We start from the raw sequence: 21,249 nt of genomic DNA on the forward strand, positions 1-21,249 counted from the left end.
TAACCAATCAGCTTCATCCTTTCCCGTAACAACGTTAAAAGCTCAGTCAAGATGAAAGGAACAGCTGATCATAGTTGTATATGGATTTCCATTTTGAAATAAATTTAGTAGCAGAGCTACTGCAAGCGATTTTTTGAGCTGCAAATCCATTTATCCTTTGCTGAAATTTCCGCGTCTTCAAGGAGAGAGCACGTCATGGTTGCTTAGCAAAGGCAGACGCCTCAGGGGCGCTTCTGCACGAGCGCTTTGGAAAGGAGGAGAAAGCGGCGCGCCTAGCGTTTTCCACGCGTTTTTAGGCACGATATGTGAACGGCCCCTAAGACTTTTATTTGTGCAGATTCTCCAGTACAATGTTGTTTGCAAATGTTTAGTCGTAAAAGCTGATAACATTGCTTTTTAACAGTTAACATTTAAAGCTTTACAAACATGTTCTGTGATCAGTTTGTCGTTTACCAGTTCAAAATTCAGTCGTGCAGCCTAATTATGACTGAATGAGAGAGGTAAATGTTTAAAGATATTTGAAATGCACTTTTTTTCTAAGTATTCACTGCTCTTTTTCACACAGCAGGTTTTTTGTGTGTGTCCAATTTTTTTTTCTGGACAACCTTCTGATGGATTTTACTTTAAATTGTGAGTTCCATTCAGGTTTCATGCCATTAGCACTTTATTCGAAGGATTGTTTACAATTTCACAGCAAAAGCTATAAAGCTGTTTCCCAGTAAATAATAAAATACAATGCACTGCAATTTTATTCTGTTTTATCCTTATTCTTCGTGAAAATATGTTCTGAAAGATTCCTTAATAAGCTTCGTTCGGGATGTTAAACTTCTTTAGGAGCTCTAAGGACTGCCATGGTGAAAACATTATTTTAAATCTCCTTGTGAAATTTGCTAGAGTATGGGTCAGTGTTCTGATTGCAGAAGAGTTCGACAAAGGATTACTAACACAATAAAACAACTCCAGGTATATTTTTGATTAGGATATGACAGTGCAAAATGGTTAAAATCTCTTAAAAATCTATGCTGAAGGATAAAGACCATTTATTAATAATTTACTTCGGGGGAAAAATGGAAAAAACTAAAATATAAGTACATAAACCGATTAATCGTAAAAATAATCGACAGATTAATCTATTATCAAAATAATCGTTAGTTGCAGCCCTAAATTTTTTCCATCATTATTACATATGGTTTTACAATAACGGAAAGCACATTTTATTCCATCTATAGTTGATTGAAAAAATCTTAACATCAAAGCCTGGTGGTGAACACATTATGCATGAGTATGGAAAAACCAAATCCTTGACCGATGCCACCAGGAGACAAATGATAAACATACTTGCTGCTGAGATGACAGAAACACATGGGTAAGCATTAAGCATATAGCTGGGCTGTAAATAAACATTATTATTATTTTACAAATATTAATTATGTAAATTGTGTTGTGCAATGTAATTTGAGTCTAATGTTAACTTTGAATTCATATGCTAGGACACCCCCCCCCAAAAGTGTCAGAGTGATGTATGCACAGGGGATAGTAGCTTTGTTTCCCTATCTAGAAGACCCATACTCACAACATGGATATGTAAGTTAATGGGTTATTGCTAAATTATGCACATATTCACTCTTTGAAATGTTAATAGTACTCCTTTATAATTTATTTATAATTACTTAGGAACATTACTACGATCCAGAGAGTGGTTCAGGATATCTTGCATGGAGATTGAAGACAATACAAAGAAAAACAGCAGAGGAAAGGGGTGCCTCAGTCAGCAAATCTCCTAAAGGTATGTTTACTGATCAGTGACGTGATTATATTGGTGACCTGTGAATTGTACAGAAATTAGTTTTTAACATTTTATTTTGTCTTAAGTTGGTGGGCCAGGTCGTGTTCGTCAGCCCTTCACCTTTGACAGAGAGCCGTCTGATGAGGATGTGGAAGCAGCTATTGCCGTTTTGAGACACTCTGCTGATGAAAAGACTGTCTGTGAGAAGATGAAAATGACCTTCATATATCGGCAAGCAATGGTCAACGATGAAGCCAAATCATCAGATGTCTTCTCGGTCTTCCCACGATTTCTGGACACACCAGGACTGGTATGACATCTTAATTCACAACATCACCAAAATATCCAATGTAGCATTAGGTATCACTCATCACCTCTGTGTGTTACATTGCAGATAGAACAAGATTTCAGATTTCTGTTTGGTGAGGCCACGGCCAACAAATTTTTGGAGAAGTGGCCAACCACTTTTAAAGCAAAAGTAATAAAGGAGAGCCATGGACTTGTACCCACCACAGAACTCTTGGATTTGATGTGCAATGCTAAGTCAGCTGCTGAAGTTGAGAATGGTATGAATGGAACTGTTTTACTTGTTATTGTGGGTTATGTAGGTGTGTAGTGTACATTTTTGTAATGGTGCAAGTTTGTCATTTTGAATGCTATGCTATGGCATAATGTTAACCAGGTTTTTATTTACTTATTTGTAGGCTGGGACAGTGACATGTCGGCCATCTTGCTGCTGCTACATCTGCTGCCACCATCTGCACAAGGTAGAAAGAGGCCGGGAAAGCTTTCTGCGTATCAAGCTGTAGATCAGCTCATCAGATTTCAAAAGGTATGCCTAAAGGGTTAGTTCACTTATAATTTTTATTTATTTTTTTGCTAATAATTAACTAACCCCCATGTCATCCAAGAGGTCCATGTCTTTCTTTCTTCAGTCAAAAATAAATGTATGACTTTGAGGAAAACATTCCAGGATTTTTCTCCATATAATGAACTTCAATGGTGACCAACGGTTTTAGGGTTCAAATGAGGGTTCAAAGTCTTTCTCAATGTTGCTTCAAATTCTCGATATGATCCCAGCAGAGAAATAAGGTTCTTATCTAAATAAAAATACCACAATTGAATGTGTTGTAGAATCTCAAGATGCGCCACGCAATACGTCATGATGTCGGAAAGGTCAAATTTTGGTTAAAAAGTATATTATTTTTAATTATAAGCCGATCGTTTCTCTATATAAGACCCTTATTTCTCTGCAGGGATTGTCGAGTCTTTGAAGCTACATTGAGACAGACTTTGAACCCTCATTTGAACCCTCAAACCGTCTTGGATGACACGGGGGTGAATAATTATCAGCAAAAACATTTTTCAAAGTGAATGAATTCTTTAACAGTTGTTTAAAATATATCTTCCATCACCTCAATCTTGTGGACAGTTTGTAGTGATCTGATCTATTGTCAGAAGTTAGTCACCAAAACAATTCTGTTGAATGTATTTTGTTGTAGGTTGGAACCAGTGTGCAGCAGCATCTAGACAACATCACCCAAAGCAGTCAGCCCTACCTTCTCGCCCAGGGATCCACACAGAGCACCATTCACTCCTACTTCATTGTGGTTGACAAGCATGCACTTCCATGCAAGGCAACAGGTTCAGTTGGAGCTTTTGACGAACTCTTTAAAGCCCATTACGTCTTTGGTACGTCATACCGTAAAAATGGTGTCTTTAAATATGGTAAAAGGAGGTTCTGAAATTGCTATGGCAATGCAAGTGCCCAGTAGCATTCAGGTTATGAAGGTTAATTGGGCTAAACATAATGGGTTTGTTTATCGCCCAAACTTGGTTATCTGTGGCAAAGTTGAATCTGAAGTGCCCGTGTTTTATCAGATTGAGTCAGTTCTGATAATGTGTGAAAAACTGTTGCTACTCACAGTGCCTTTAGGTACAGTTACTTTTCAAGAACATTTCCATGCATATGAGGTGATCAGAGCAAAGCAGGATTTTGTTTTTTCATGTCGACAACCTGCATTACCCTAGGCCTTTTGACATACAAATGTCATATGGAGGGAATGACACAACTCTCCTTGTCGTGCCATATTGCTTTCTCTGGTAAACATTTTGTGATGTTATACATATTTCTGTCAGAGACAAGGCAATGGGTTTGCAATGTAAATTCAATGACATTGAAATGCTTTATTTTTTCACAATAAATTGTGAGTCCTGTGATCTACGGTTGTTGTGCTTTGTGTTTTTATTGGGATAGTAGTTGATATATATATATAATTCATTAACACTGCATCTTATGATTTATATATATTTTTAAACACTGTAGAGAAATGAAAAGTAAATATTACACTTAGAAAGTGTCATTTTTAAAAAAGTAAAAATGTAGATAAATAACTCTATACTGTGTAATTATATTACTCTTAACAGTGTGATTAAACTACAGTGTTAAATAATTTTACACATTTCATTGTTATTTTTTACACAATATTGAGTAGAATTAACTCTAAAAATTTGACACTGACCAAAGAGTAAATTTTACACTGATTTTGAGTGGGACCAAATGTTATCTGAAACGGAGTTAAATTCAACTCTTTAGGAGTTAAATTAACACTTCTGTTTTTACTGTGTATGTGGGTATAATGACCAGTTTAGTTTTGACCTGAATCCATCTAAAACCCAAACGTCCTGATCCCATTAGCAGGAACACTGGGATCTCTTCAGCATTCTGTCCACGCTGCTCCTGCAGGGTTGGGGCTACTATAATCTAAGGGTGCCTGTACTATATGCTAATGTGATTTTGATTAACTGCCTTGCTAATGTCCCTTCACTGAGAGGTGGAGAGAGGGGGAGAAATTTAAGAGTTTATCATGGTGAAACCTCCCAGTCATATTTAGCTTTGTATGGTATGAGGGAGCCTGATTAATTCTGATGTCCTAACCTGACAGGAAATTGCTATGCTAATCAATTTGTCTGGCGACTCTTTAACATTTAAAGAGGGACTGAACGGAGCTAAGGGGAGGTGCTACATTTCTCTTACATACTATACAAACTGTACATCATTGTCGATAAGAAAGACATGAGAAGATAATTCAGAATGCACTGCAACCCTTGGGAAAAAGAAGTATACTTTTGCATACTTTTTTAATAGGGCTGAGAAATACTAAAGTGCAAGCTTAACTGTACATTAACTGCAATTAAAAGAAAATGTGGTAACACTTTACTATCACAATAACAAATGATTATGCATAATTGCATGCAGCTAACTAACCCTAAATCAAACCCTCATCCCAACCCTTACCATATAGTAAGTACATGCAGTTAATTAATATTACACTGTTCTTAAATGTATAACAAGGACACCTTAAAATAAAGTGTAACTGAAAATGTATTATAGTTTAATAAATTTATAACAAATGCAATTAGCTGAAATTTTGTCTTAAGTAGGACTTAAGTACATCTTTATTGTCTTAACTGTCAGTTATTGTCTCTGCAGTACAATATGGTTTAAGTTTACTGTGGAATGTTGTGACAAACATTAACTGTAAACTAAAATATACGTTATTTATATTGAAACTTCATGTTCATGTCATGTATTTAATGTATTTTTTATGAAGTTGCATTTTAGTATATTAAATATTTATAAAAATTACAATTTAGAGAGTTAAAATTATAATCATCTTCATATACTGTAAGCAACACAAAGTATGTACATCTTTAAAGCATAGATCAATATAAATACATGATTTAAAATGTACTTTTTGAAGTAAAACATTTAATTTAACATTACAAGGTTTTTAAAGTGTACTTGCATAAAATTTAAGTAAAAAAATTAAATCTTTAAGTACACTTAGGTGGTCTTTCATTTATTTAATATTATAACATCAAGTAATTTTTTTTTAAACCGACTTCCTGTAAGATTTAAACACAAGTGCACATTGAGTACAATTAAGTATACTTAATTTTCACAAAGAAACGCTGTTGCCACTGAGGAAAAATGTAACTGTTCTAATGACTCATAATGCAGCAAGTTTTAATCTAAATAATGAAATATCATTGTCACACAATTGAACAATCAAACTTATTAACTCAATGTTAAAATAGCTTGAAAACAAATGTAAAACAAATAATATGAAAACAAACATAGAAAAGGGTTTCAGCACATCTTGAGCTCCATTCAAATTACTAGGCAAACAAATAAATAAAAAATACTGTACCATATTACCAGAAGTCGAGCTTATGGACAAAGAGAAATAAACGTGGTAGGTTGAAACAGCGGTTGACAAAAAAATCTATAAACAGGATTTTTTCCCCCTAAGCAGTACAACAGAATGAGAGAAAATTAAAACATGCTGAAAACCGGTGTGGACCACAGCTAAGCTAGTAATATGTCTCCATGGTGCTTTGCACCAATTAAGCTAATAACACCAAGTCAATACACACTCAATACTATTTGGGTGGGGGAAAAGACTTGATGTCATCAGCAGTAACCCATTTTGGACAGAAGTGTAAAAGGTATTTAAACAGCTCTTACAGATTTGAGTTGTTATGCATGATATGAATTATTCAAACAGTTTGTCATTCAATTGTTTATTTTTTGACCCACAGTGATAAGGTGAGCAGTTGATTAAAATTATGACATCAATTATACCTAGAATTACATAAAAGTAAAGATATGATGAGACGTAGAAAATTACAACAGTTAAATTCATTCAGGCAGGGGAAGAAGATTAAAGTGGAAGGCGAGTCCACTGTGTGAGTGTTTCATATTCCATAGGAGACAGCTGCTCTGTAAGGCATGAGGAGAGAGCTGCAATTTATATCAATAAAACTCCCCTGTGTCTCCACTTCACTTCACCACTCAACCCATAAGGGAATAAATCTGATACAAATCGGAGTGAGATGGATAGAAATGGACAGTGATCAACAGAGCGTTGAGGCAAGATGAAGAAATATTGCAGAATGAAGGGATGAAAATGAAGACAACACAAGAAAGAGAGAGTAAGCACCACAGACTCATGACAGCAGGAAAATCAGCTGGCGGGAAGGTTATACACATTTTGATGGCAATACAGTATAATACATTAAGAAACAATACTACACCACACAATCTCACTAAGAGGAGGTAATAAAAGCATGGGTACTTTAACATTGACATAAATAAAAAAAACTATTATCAATCACCACTGAGCAAGTTTGTGAGAAGGTGAAATTTACTATATAGCACATTTGAATATACCTATTCTACCAAGATCCTCCTAACTCAGAATGACCTAAGAATATATCTTAATGTAAATTATAAATAAAGAATACAACTGCAGATCAAATATAAAGCAGGTGAGCAAAAAAACAGAACTATGGTATTACCATTTGCTACTATCGTTGTACCATTGTACCAAAAAAATGCGACAGAAAAACAAAGAAAGATGCTGATGAAAAAGCGGGTGGGCAGAAGTGCGTACAGACAAATTAAGTTTGTCAGATGCCACTAATAATGCCTTTGCTGTTTGCAGACATGCTGATCCGGCACAAATGACAGTCTAAAACACATGCACAGGCAAAACCACATTTACAGTTTCACTAGTTTGTGGCGAGACATTTAAAGACACGCTTCTCCCCAAACAAACACCATATTGAGAAATGGGGTACTAAACCATGGGATGTGCCTGGCTGGGACTGAATAGATTTGAGACTGGGAGGGCTTAAGCTACTAACACACACAAGCCAGCGATCTAACAAAACAGCACGTTGTGATCGGCTACCCTTGTCTGTGCACACATAAGCACGCCCCTAAATTGATGTCTAGGGCAAACACATGACAGGAATCCTATAAGCTGTAAATCGATAGTCTCAGTCTTGCTTTAATTACACATTCTCAGGCTCTCAAGTGGGTCTCTACAGATTTGGCCCACTGGAGGTATAATCTTAACAATGAGAGGCAAAATACAGTGGATTATTGCACTGGGGGGAAGTTTCTAAACAAGCTGACATTTAATTGACACATTTAAAAGAAATTAGAAATCATAATGTCAGAAGAAGAAAAAAAAGACTGGAGGAAAATTAGCAAAAGAAATAGCACAGTGCCCTATGGATGTATTCAATAATTCATGACTAAATATTGCTTCACTAGGACAAAAACACCATTCTTACATGCAAATAAAGCTGATCTGAATACAAATCTTTGTGGTGTCCCAAAATAATGTTTTTCTTTCTGAATTCTTAAATTATCTTTAGCACAAAAACATTTGAATCACCAATCAACTTTTTAGAATAAATGTCTGCTTGTTAAATTTGTGTTGCCCTCGTTTTTGACTTACAAACTGAAGAAGCTGTTTTCAAAGATTTTTGATTGTGATGTAGCAGCACTTCAAGCCACATGCATGGAAAACAAGTCAATCCTTCCTCTGTTGCAATCACGGCTGCGATTCATACTACACTCCCATGAATCATTAATGAGGCAGACCAGTTTTGAAAGTCAAATGGCATCACTTCAAATATTTGGCACTCATCTTGAGTTTATAAGCAATGGACGGTTCCCCAATAAATAGGTTTGTAGGCAGTATCACTTCTGGCTGTTTGCTCAGGTCAAGCGCTTTCGGACTGCTCTCTGATGGCCATTGCGGATAAAGCATTTTATGAAATGAGCCAGACGTGAATGATTCCCATCTACTATCTTTTCATAATAAATGTACCCTGTTGTCCTGTGCCAGAGGGCATGTAGAAAGGATTCCACATTTGATAAATCTCCAGTGAATTTCGTATTGAAAGAGTGCAGATGCAAGGATCTAAACAGTGGAGAAAATTTCTGCTTTACCAAAGAATTAATTAGCAATAAATCAATATTTATTTTATTACAGAACTAAAGCAATACTATTGTTCTGTAATACTCTCTTAAAAATAAAGGTGCTTAAAAGGGGCCTAAAAGGTGTCACAGAAGAAAATTTTTTGGTTCCATAAAGAACCATTCATTCAAAGGGTTTTTAAAAGAACCATCTCTTTCTTACCTTTTTTATAATCTGAAGAACCATTCTTTAGCAACAAAGAACCTTTTGTGAAACTGAAAGCTACTTTAGATGTTAAAGGCTCTTTATGGAACAATTTCGACAAAAAGGTTATTCTATGCCATCGTGAAGCACCTTTATTTTTAAAAGTGTACTCTTCAAGGAGACTGCACCTTAAAATGAAGAAGAAATTGTTTTCACAAAAAAACTGTCACACTTCACATTAGTTATAACATGAAAACAGTTTTATGACTCACATGACAGGTAAATCACAATAAAGGTAAATCAAAGTATCCTTCCTGTCTTTTATGAAACATTCAGTGGGTGACTCAACAGAAAACAAAGGCTGAACTAATAAAAGCTTCTGCCTCTTTAAGAGTGCTATTTGCTGCATGTGTTATGGAACATTTGTCTGCCTGGTCGCTCAGGTGAGCCAAGATTGAAGGATCTTCTGCAACACTGATACTGACACACAATATATGAAGGTGGTTCTGAATTGCTTTAATTCGTCTGCAACACAATACGGTTTTTTACAAACAAGGATGAAGAATAAGATTAATAAGAATAAGAAACAGAGAGGCAAGCGAGCGAGTGGAAGGATGAGCACATTATTCCCGTCTTCAAATCTTTCAAAGACAATCTGACTTTTTGTACCTTTTTTTTTTTTCTTCTTCAATGAAAAAGTCTTTATGCTACACAAGAAGGATATGCTTGTTGGCTATGGAGAACTGTCTTAAAGCATTTTTCTCCCAGCAAATTATGGTCCACATTTTAAACCATACAAATTATTAGTGTTATGTAAATTACTGTAACATAAATGTGGCGGGAAGAAACAATGTACAACAATGGAATGGATTTAATTTATTCATATGAATGCAGTACAATGAATGTAGCCACTAGAGCGACTATTACAGTAATCATGTTGTTTATGTTTTTTTATTATCATTATCCATTATTAATGTGTAACAATCATAGTACTTAATTAATAATAAGAAAGAACGAACCTAAAATAATTACCATTTTATTCAAGAAAGCTGGATCAAATACCTTTTTTAAACACTACTTTTCTAATGTATGCCATTGAGGATTGATATTAGTTAATTAGCATAAATAATTAATATTGCACTATAATGTGATACTTTAAGGACTGTGTGCAATCTTCTGTATGATGTAAGAATGAGTAAATATTGGTATTATGCTCATATCCATTCATATTAAACTGTAAGCATCATTTTACAATAGCTCACAATATGATTTTGTGCTAATACAAAGAAATATGATGCAGTTTAGAAAACCTTAATCCAAAAATAATCCAAAGCAACAACTCTCTCTTTCATAAAATGTATGATTTAAAGAGTCCGATTATTCATCCAATAATGAGTTTACGTCATTCTTAAACCGCAATGACATTATTCCAGATCATTTAGCAGTTTTATAAGGTGAAATGTTTGCAGATATCAAGTCAATGAGTATCGCAGTATACACTGACCTTTTTCTTAGAAAGATTTGAAAGAAATCCAGCCACATACTGTACATCAAACTGCCACCACACCATAGTGCTGATTCAATGGAAACCCTGTGCAAGGCGGTCATTAAGACCTAAAGAGACTGGCCCTAGGCTGAAAGGACTGATGAAGGATCAATAGGGAGCGGGTGAGATCAAGGGTCACTAATTACTAGTAAAAATGAAATTGATAGAATCACACAAAGCATGTTCAGAGAGCATTTTTAGTAAGGCAGATGTCTAAAGCTGATCTTTTTCTGCAGATCATGTCCACTGGGGCACAATTAAGCAAGCTATCCATCCATCATGTTGATCAATCCAGGAGTGATCGGCGTTGAGATAAATACAGCAGATGTTTTTTCTCTTGAGGTTACAAGGGAAGTCGACAGCTTCCTGCTCCTTCTGACCTCTGCTGGCATTCGTAAACTTGTAATGGTGATATGTTTAATTATTTATGATCTTCCCCTACAAGAAAATGCATGCATACAAAGGACATTTGAACTCAATGCACACCCACAAATGCACTCATGCCTGTTAAACTGACCATGCAAGTAAGTACAGATCCCTTATGTCCATGTTTCCACATCTTCTACCAATTAAATGTGCCTGCAGGGAATAAAGCCTCTTGACCCAATCCAACCTTTCCTTTGGACAGCCCACTTTAAAATCCCTGAGTGCTTCACAGCCAGTTAATGTCACTTTGACATAACCTGCTCTCATGAGACGCCTCAGTCTTTGATAGGTTTCGTTCAACACTAATTAGTCTGACAGTCTGGGAAAACATAAACAAAAGCAATGCTGATTGGTTAATTATAAGATATAAGAGAGTTCGAAGAGCTATTCTAATATGTAATTGTGCCTTTGTTTTAGGCAAAGCAGATTTCTAAATTGGTTGCTGAATTGGTTTATTCCTCTATACAAGAAGCCAATTTGCACATGCCTTGTCAAAATTATAAGCCAAGTGGATTTTGAATACAGCTTCAAAAAAAATATAATAATAAAATAAAATAAAAAATACAAATCAAATAAATAAATAAATCTTTGCATACATATATATATATATATATATATATATATATATATATATATACACTAAGATTTTTTATATTTTTAAAGAAGTCTCTTTTGCTCACCAAGCCTGCATTTATTTGATCCAAAGTACAGCAAAAACAGTAATATTATGAAATACTTTTACTATTTAAACCTATTGTAAAATGCCATTTATTCCTGTGATCATAGCTGAATTTAGTCTTCAGTGTCACATGATCCTTCAGAAATCATTCTAACATGATGATTTGCAATTTGCAGTGTTCAATAAAATAATTTTACAAAATATTTCTATTTCAGATAAATGCTGTTCTTCTGAACTTTCTATTCATCAAAGAAACCTGAAAGATTCTACTCCGCTGTTTTCAACATAATAATAATAATAATATTTTGAGCAGCAAATCAGAACATTAGAATGATTTCTGAAGGATCATATGACTGGAATAATCATGCTAAAAAAATCAGCTTTGAAATCACAGGAATAAATTACATTTTAAAATATATTCAAATAGAAAAGTTATTTTAAATGGTAAAATGTTTTCAAAATTGTACTGTTTTTGCTTTGGATCAAATAAATGCAGGCTTGGTGAGCAGAAGAGAATTCTTTAAAAAACATAAAAAAATCTTAAGGTCCAAATCTTCCAAATGGTAGTGTACCTTAAGTTACAGTCTTATTATTTGACCTGCGCATGTTCTCGAAAACACTGAGCTGCATTCACAGCCGTTTGATACTGGCCTGTGTCATCTCCTGATCCCATCCTCCTCTATTCTAAAAACTGTTTTGCCTTCACTAATATACAATAAATAAAGTGGAGAAATAATTCAAAAATAACTTGGCTCAACAGCTTCACCTTTTGTAGTCAGCAGTTGATTCCTGGCGCTTGAGCGCAGTCTGTGAGAAAAATCAGCACTGATGGGAACTAAATTAAAATGCCAGCACAAACTGAGTGACTGAGAAGCAATCAGGCAGTGCTGATGCCCCGCTCTGGCAGCTGGGAACGGAGCGCGTGGCCGGGAAACTGGGGCTTGCTCTTGGGCTGCAGCAGTGCTCCTGAAGTGCGGCCACATGGGAAATTACTTCAGGGAACCGCTGCCTGAAGCATGAAATTGAACCCATCCGGTGCATCTGACTGGATCCCTCCGTAATATTTAAAATAATTATGTAGCAAAACTCCTGTGCAAGGTTATAATAGGCCCAGGCCTTTGTCTCCTGGTTCAACTTGTCACCTATCAATATGAAAGCACCACTGATAATAGTCTTGAGAATGAAAAAATGTCAGAATGATCAAATCAAATCAAATTACCTTTATTGTCACATCTCCAACAGCACATGTGCAGTGGTGAGTGAAAAACTCACAGTGCAGAATAGAATTGAAACGCTTAACATATAACATTATGCACGTTTAGACAATTTATAAATAACAGCATACTTTCACAGTATACCTTAATCTGAGGGAAAAGCTGGCTCTTGTGCATGAACTGACAAAAAAAACCTATACAGATATAACATATATAACATAACATAACTGATTATTTTATATGGAGTGAGTTCTCTGAATTTCATGTTGAAATAAGACAATTCCACTGTAATGTCTATTCAGGGCTTAACTCATCTGCCATAAATGTTGTTTTATTAACCACGCTTTGTACATACAAAGTCGAGCGAGTTTAATTAATTAGTGTGAAATGTATTACATTTATTAAGCTACTCTGAACAAGCTAAATGCGAATGACCTTTGTTATGTCATGAAGAGGTCTATGATAAAGCCAAAAATTGAATAAAATCCAATTTCAAGCTGTAATATTTAAATGAAGACGAGAAAACCAAAACTGAAAACAGACAGTATCTTCTCCATTACCATGTTTAAGATTTAAGAGATACATTGTGTGGATTTAAGTTATGTTGTACTATTGTAGTTTCCCTTACTTGAACTTAATAAAAAAAAGTTTGATTATAAAAGCATCTAATGCAATGTCTATCTCATTTTTCTTAGTTTAAATCCAGCAGTATTTGCAGGATTTCTTAGGAATAATGAATCCAATCTGTTTCATGATGTTGTTAACATGAGATCAATCTTGTTTGAGATGGACATTTCAGAAAGCAACATTAAGGACAGAAGTAAAAAAAAAAAAAGGAGATTGTGAAAATGTTGAGGGAGAGGTTATATAAAATACACAGACACAGAAGATTAAATGTTGGAGTGTAACTAAAGAGAAACATTGCCACACATTGATTGAGGAGATTGTTCTCAGAAGCAAAGGTCTTTAAAGCATAAGGTTTTTTTTTTTATATACTTGTGTGTTTCTTGGAAAACGGTTTAAAGATATATTATTTGCTCACCTGGAAGCCAATTACAGTCCAATGTCAATGCCTAAGGCGGCCTGTCTTTTTTTTTCTCCTGATTGAATCAATACTGAATGTGCAGCACTCAGCTTCTGAGTTGTGTAGAAGTGTAACTTGTTTGAATGTCCAACCATTTAAAGCTTAGGAAGAAATCAACTTAATTTTTATATTTTCTCACTGAAATATGAATTATAACTTAACATGGTGTTATGTGGTTTAAAGGGCATTGTTAGGTGACTGATTAAAACAAAAATATAACACAAACAAAACGAAACAACACCTCAACAAAAACAAAAAACACAACACCTCAACAAAACAAAACACAACAAAAAACTAAACAGATATTTCACAGTACCCTTAAAAAAACTGGGGTAATTTGGGGTTCTTTCAAAAACATTTAAATACATTTTACCAACCCCAAACTTTTGAACAGTAGCATAATTGTGAATTTTCATTGGATCACTTGATCTGGATCAACATTTCTGTCATTTAAGTAAATGTAATCTATAATGTAATCTCAAATTAATATAATTTTTTTTCTCCACAATTATAATGTGATTCCTACAGTAAACTGACTTGTAGCATTTACAAGGATAAAAAATAAAACATTTAAATGTGTGGCATTAGCAAGCACCACTATGTCTCTTGTCCAGATCCGTATGAAGACAAAGCTTTAACAATAAACGGCAAACAGTTTGACCATAGACCAGTACTGTATATGCAAATCCATCCTGCAAAAGCTGGAGGGGCCAAGAAATGACCCTTCATCCAACCCTAATTTTCACACACAGCACTGCAAATGTGCCTTTCAAATACACATAAGCACACACTTTATCAAGCTGATTAATTACCACCCAATCAAGGCAAGGTACCCACCTCATTTTTCATAATCATTCCGGCATATGATCCCAGATTTGGTTTTGTACAAGCACCTGAGTCATGTCCGCATGCATCGGTTTATTACTTTTTAATGCAACCATAATGACTGCCTCGCTGTTCCCATTGATCAAGATATCCCAATACTGAAAAACCACAGAGCCCGGTCCGTTTTTCAGTATTACTCACTTAATATTAGTCTGCTGTAATGGCATGCCAGTACTTATATGCTGCATTACCAGAGGGAGGCTAATGTTTGGGGACTATTTGAGGCACAGAGTTGATTGAGTTGACAAGAGTTAATTGTGAACAAGCCATGAAGAACTATGATCCATGTGACTTTGTTCAAAGGCCTCTACATAGTTTCTCCTTCTATCAGAGCAAAGCTGAAACCAATTCTGAAAAGCAATATAACACAGGTAAAGGGATACTGGGGGAACGTGTGTGGATACCGTTACTAGTTTTGACCTTGGAGTCTGGACTAATGGGAATACATATATGTACAGTATGTGTGTGTGTGTGTGTGTACTGTATGTCTCCAAGCTATATGAGCGCCTTTACCTCAATGTATTTGATCAGCATATAGACATTTATGTGGGGGGATTGTGATTGAAATTAACAAGCAAATCGAGCTAAAGTTTCTGCGATTCGGTGGTAGAATCCACATCGTACTTTAGACAAATGGCAGTAACAGAATTTCACACCTGTCCATCATATGCTGACGATCTCCGTGGGTGGGAGCTTTGAAACTAGCACAACCTGCATCCGTTTATGGCACAGTTGTCATTACCATTCCATTCCATTTTTAAAGATATGCAAAATAAGAACACGCTGAAGGAGAGAGGCAGCATGAAGGACGCAACTTAATAATGAAGATCGGAAAATGCAAAAAAAAAAATAGTATTCTACTTTTGTCATTTACATTATAATTAATATCAGACATTTACACCCCCCCCCCCCAATATAAATAAAAATAAAATGTCTGATATTAAAATTCAACAATTCTATAAATAAAAATATTATATAAAATGAAAAATGAAAATCATACAAATGCAAACTAAGAGTTTATTTGCGAGAACAAATAACTTTAATTAATAACCAATTAATATCAATCAAACTACAGTTGGGTTGTTTTGAATAAATGATAATAACAATAAAAAAAATACAGCTAACTAAACAACAAAAACATGATTTATGAAAATTTATAAAAACCGAGTTACCTGTTTTTGCAAATAAACTCTTAAAATATTAATATCTAAAAACAATTATTTTAAATGATGTAAGTGAATTTAGGCATCACATTATAATGTAGACTGAAAAGTTAATATATATTTTGCATTCAACAGTGGTAATACATTTACAGCAATTTTAAGATAACTTTAAGTGAATGTAAGATGATGGCAAAGGCTATATAAAATTAGAGTTGTTCCGATTCCGATACTAGTATCGGAAATATCACCGATACCACAACAAATTCTGGCATCGGCGAGTACATGAACCCATATACCGATCCGATACCATTTTCTTAAACAAGACCTAGTTATGACCGCTAGCTTTGGTTCTTCTTCGCTGCTCAGAAGGCATTGCAAACACAGGAAGTTGTGCTGTGTTGCCACAAGCAACCCCTGTTTAGAGCAGCGAAGAAGAAATAAAAACGCGTTAGCAGCACTGATCTATATATGACTGGATTGCTCATCGTGTTCTAAACTGCCAACAGACAGTGAAGCCGCTTCTATATTATAGATCAGTGGTCAGTATGTCCGCTGTTTAGCAGTATTTCAGACTGGACCAACCAGACAGTAAAACGGCGACTAGGGATGCCACAAGTACTGCCACTTCACTACCAAGTCGGTGCTGAAAATGTAAAAATGTGATGATACCAGCGTCTCTGTAGTACCAGTAGTAAGCTACCGACTCCCGAGTATATTCGGTACCCGCGGCTGCGTTCAGTCGCTTCCGTGTTAGTCTAAGCGCAGGGCACCAGACTGTAGCCGAATATATATACTAGTGTCTGTGAATACTAAACTGCAAAATATTATTTAAATATTACTCCTGCAAATTCTACATCTCTGTGGGTGACGGGCGCAGATGCGCGGGAGCTCACTGTTTTGTAGTCTCTGCCGTGTGTCACTAATGAGGACACGAATGCATAAACTCTATCACTTCATGAGAATTTACCGTTTCATTTGAGAAAACTGTTCGGTTTAACGTGAGTAAATTGACAATATATTAAGCTACTGTTGTAGCCTACAGTAGATTTAGTTATGTCTCTATGTAGTAATAATAATACGTTTCTATTAATAATAATAATTATGCCTAGACGGTTGCTTGTTTTTTACTTGTTTTGTTGCAAAGAGATTATCTGATTAATATAGAATTTTTTATATTCCTAGACTTATTTGTTGGAGTTTTTTATACAGTTATATTGTAAAACTAAAATACCTTTTTTAGTTTGCGGTGTTAGATTTTTGGCTGCATTTGAAGTTCATTTTCGCTTAAGAAAATAAGTAATATTACTGTCAAATTCATGTCAGATTATAAAAATACTGTAATAAAAACTGTAGTTCACCATGTATTTGTTCATGTTTTATTAAGGGGATAAGTCTGAAGCACACCATAAAATAATTCTAGCAATTTACACAGGGCTAGTAGTATATACAGCTGTATATACAGATACACACCCAGGTATCGGATCAGTACTCGGTATCGGTCGATACCCTGAGCCCAGGTATCGGAATTGGTATCGGGAAGAGAAAAAGGGTATCGAAACATCTCTATATAAAATGTAAAAATTGGGGGGAATTAGCATTAACATCGAAATTCAATTGCCATCAATACCAAAAAATATTTTAAAATCTGTGTCAGCTAATAACCAATTTGTTATTTACTGTATTGTGCATCCTTAACCGCCATTGAAATTGAAACTGTTATTTACTAATTTTAATTCCAATTTGTGCAAATAAGTCAAGTTTTGGCAAAGAAAGAAAGACATTGAATATTAAACATTTAGGCAATGTAAAGTCAGTCAGAAAGTCAAATTTGCATAATGTTCCAACTAAGCAAACAATATAGCATGGTAGTATATATCTACAAGCCTAGGTCGCCTTCATTCTTTCCTGGCCACGATGCTGTAGCCAGAGGAAAAACACAGCCAAAACATAGCTGATCATGTTTTTTTCCTCAATCTGATCTTACTATCACTGAACTAGAATCTCCGCTTTCTTTCGGATGTCAAGTAGTAAAGGAAAGTGAGACAGAAACTGCCCCTGACTCTAAAATTAAGTTACAACCGAATCAGAGCACAAGGAATGTGTGTAAAAATGTGATTTGCTCGTGATCTATGCAGACAATATCAATTACTAGTACACAAGAGAGTGAGTATGCCAGAGGGTGTGAGCATTACTGCCGCCAATTAGATGCTGGAGCTTAATTCAGCCAACGGCGAAATCACATCACATGGCCAGTGAGAAAGGCTCAGTCCACAGCTTAAAATAACAATTACTGAGACTGCCAAACACCCACAGGCAATCCTTCACAGAAAAACAAACTAAAAAGAACTGGATGCATGGAGATAAAAGTCAAATCTCCACTAACATTATCTCAGTTCACTACAGAACAGAAGATGGTCTAAATATATGGATATGCGGTTTTTACACAGCCTTTGAAAGTTGAATCCTATAGGGTAAGTTCCAAATGGTGTTATTATAATAATCCAATTTGAAATAAATGAGCAATAATGATGCAGAAACATCTGCCCAAAACACATTATTTTAACTGCTATAAATATGAATTTTCCTGCTTTTTAAAAAATCAAGATAACAAATTTGAAACAAAGTGTCAAAATATCAGATCTGTTCACTGGGCCTTGCAGTACGAATGCACCCTGATAGACCCTCTGCTGTCTATTATGTTGGTGAAATTAATCAAACAACAATAGCAACAAGAATCGAAAGCAACTTGCTGCTTTTAATTTATTTGTTTTTAATTACTGACTGTTTACTTGAATAATTACTTGGAAAACCTTGATGCAATGCTTGATAAATTAAGAAATACTTCAAGGCTACATAACACTGCTTTAATTTAATTAGTTAATATTTATATTTACACCACCGTTCAAATGTTTCAGGCAATATTTTTTTGGAAGTGTTTGAAAGTCGTCTCTTATGCTCACCAAGGATGTTTATTTGATCAAAGATGCAGTTAAAAACAGTTATACTGTGAAATATTATTACAGTTATTACAATTTAAAAATGTAATTTAATACATTATAATTTTCAGAAGCCATTAGTACACATTATTATTCAGAAATAATTCAAATATGCTGATTTGGTGCTTTATATCATCAACATCGAAAACTGTTGTGCCGTTTTCTTTACAAGCTTTTTTATATACAATTTGTTTTTCAAGATTTTTTGATGAATAGAAAGTTCAAAAGAATGGCATTTATTGAAATGTTTTGGAAGATTACAAATCTCTGTACTGTGGATTTTTATCAATTTAATTCAACCTTACTAAACAAAACTGGGAAGGAAAAAAAACTGATCCCGAACTTATGGTAGTGTAATTTTGACAATTAAATTGAATAAAATAAAAACAACAAAATATGCCACTGAAATCATATTCAAGATATGGTGATGCTCAAGTTTTACATGCTTTTATTTGGATAAAATGATCAGAATCAGTCAACAGAATAAAACACACACACACACTCATGCACTCGGGTTACTCACTGCAGGTGGAGTCTGCTTCATCCGAACCATCTGGACACTCAGGTTCTCCATCACACCTCCATCGGGCCGGGACACACTGCCCATTCTTACATGCAAAGTCTGTTGTGGCACATGTCTTTTTTGCTGTTGAAGAAGAGATAGAAAGCTAAGTATAAAATATACATTAATGCTGCTTAGACAAGAGGTATATTTGAGGTCAAAGGTCAGTTTGGATGTACAGTACTGTGTCTAGCTTAAGTAGAAGGTGGAATGACTTTTTTACAACAACAGGGAAACAAACCGCACTGCTAACTCTAGTCAGCAGGAGATGCCATGACAAATTTAGATCACTTGATAAACAATAGTAGACGTGCACTTCACAACAACTGTTCTAGTGAAGAAATAGACAAACTTGAGCAGAAAAAGCCTCGCGCTTCAGATTTAAACAAACAGCAAGCAATACGAGGCTAAGTGCACCATGCGACTCTGTTTGTTTCTTCTTGTTGCTTTTATAGTTTAATTGGGAAGAGAGTTTGAATGAATTGAACACACAGCTCCAGCGGGAGCGATTACAAAGGCCCAGATACACATCACTGTGAATTTATGAACCCTTACTTTTGTTTGCGCATGTGTGTGGATAAAGACTGCTTTGCTTTAAGTCCAGTAAATTTGTAGCTGGGGTGGAAGAGCCTGAATGGAGAGCGATTGATGATGTTGTCAGCTCTCTGGGAGGGAGACCAATACGAGCTTTATCAGTCAGAGAGGACACAGTGATTTAACACTGTTCACACATTCGACTTTTATCATGTGCATCAGCTGAGCACATGCTGTGTCTGGTCTGGGTGGCTGTGCTGTTCTCCCATGCCAAATAGTTCTGCTTTCTTTTCCTTCATTCAAAATGCTTATAGTAACATCAATCATCAGAAACAACATACCTTATTTGATTTTATGTTAGAGGTAACATGAAACATTCCAAACCTATGTTATTTCCATAATCTTAAGTAATTCTAGAGAAGAATAGGACAACATCCAGAACAGACAACCCAAATAAATAAATAAATAAAAGACTGGATGAGAGAAGGTATTTGTGTCATTATATCCTGATAGAAATGCAATCTGATATTTGGACTTTGTGTTGAATCAGAAAGTAATTTTGATAAAGTATGCAAAATAGGGCCACGAAAGTGCATTAATAATTTAACTATGTACATTGACAACGATACAGTACAATTACTTTTCAAATGTTAAAAAGGACACTCTCCAATCAAAATCTAGTATAAAACATTTAATCAAACCTACGAAAACTTTTTCTTTAATTGAATTAATATTAATAAATATTAGATGAAAATCTAAACTTAAAACACACACACACACACACACACACACACACACACACACACACACACACACATAAACACTGATATAAAATATAGGAACCCTTTAAAAAAAAAAAAAAGTCAAACAGATAAGAGGTGAAAATCATGAAACCAAACTAAAAGACAGTGGAAAATTGTCAAACCATCAGTGATTGCAATAGACAAGACCGAAGGAGATATTCTGTGAAATTCTTCTCTGGAACGGTGAGCAAATCCCAGGCCCTTGCCTCCCATCAGAACAAGAGGATTTCATCCAAGTCTTCGCTATCTCCCCAGCCAAGCTACCTTACACTGAAACAAGCCCAGAGATTTAGCTACTCATTCCCCTGACTCTTATCTTCCTCTAGAACCAGTCTGAGCAGCGCTTAATTACCAAAGATCCTTCACTAGCCTTATCTCAAGGACAAAGCTTGACCTTGTCACACCCTTCATTCCTTTTAAGCTGAACACAATATTCATTTTCTTCAAGGTGAAGCATGTAACATTAAAGTATGATGTCCGTAGGTTGATTCCACAAAATAACAAAAAACCACACATTATACAGTGTTTGTATATTGTCATAATTTGAACTGAAAAAATAAAAACATCTAAAATATTTGTAATTAATTG

At 35.1% G+C, this 21,249-nt stretch overlaps 1 protein-coding gene across 4 annotated transcripts in view; it reads right to left on the reverse strand.

Moving 5' to 3' along the window:
- The window catches only part of LOC132161127 (low-density lipoprotein receptor-related protein 8-like), a 174,114-nt gene that overhangs the window by 66,722 nt on the left and 86,143 nt on the right, over window positions 1-21,249 (reverse strand). For all 4 annotated transcript variants that reach the window (XM_059570940.1, XM_059570939.1, XM_059570938.1 and 1 more), the window contains exon 3: window positions 19,286-19,408. In XM_059570940.1, the coding sequence (XP_059426923.1) occupies window positions 19,286-19,408 (123 nt within the window). The remainder of the gene's footprint in view (window positions 1-19,285; window positions 19,409-21,249) is intronic.

The sequence above is a fragment of the Carassius carassius genome, chromosome 17 (genome assembly GCF_963082965.1).
Source record: "Carassius carassius chromosome 17, fCarCar2.1, whole genome shotgun sequence".
NCBI lineage: Eukaryota > Metazoa > Chordata > Actinopteri > Cypriniformes > Cyprinidae > Carassius > Carassius carassius.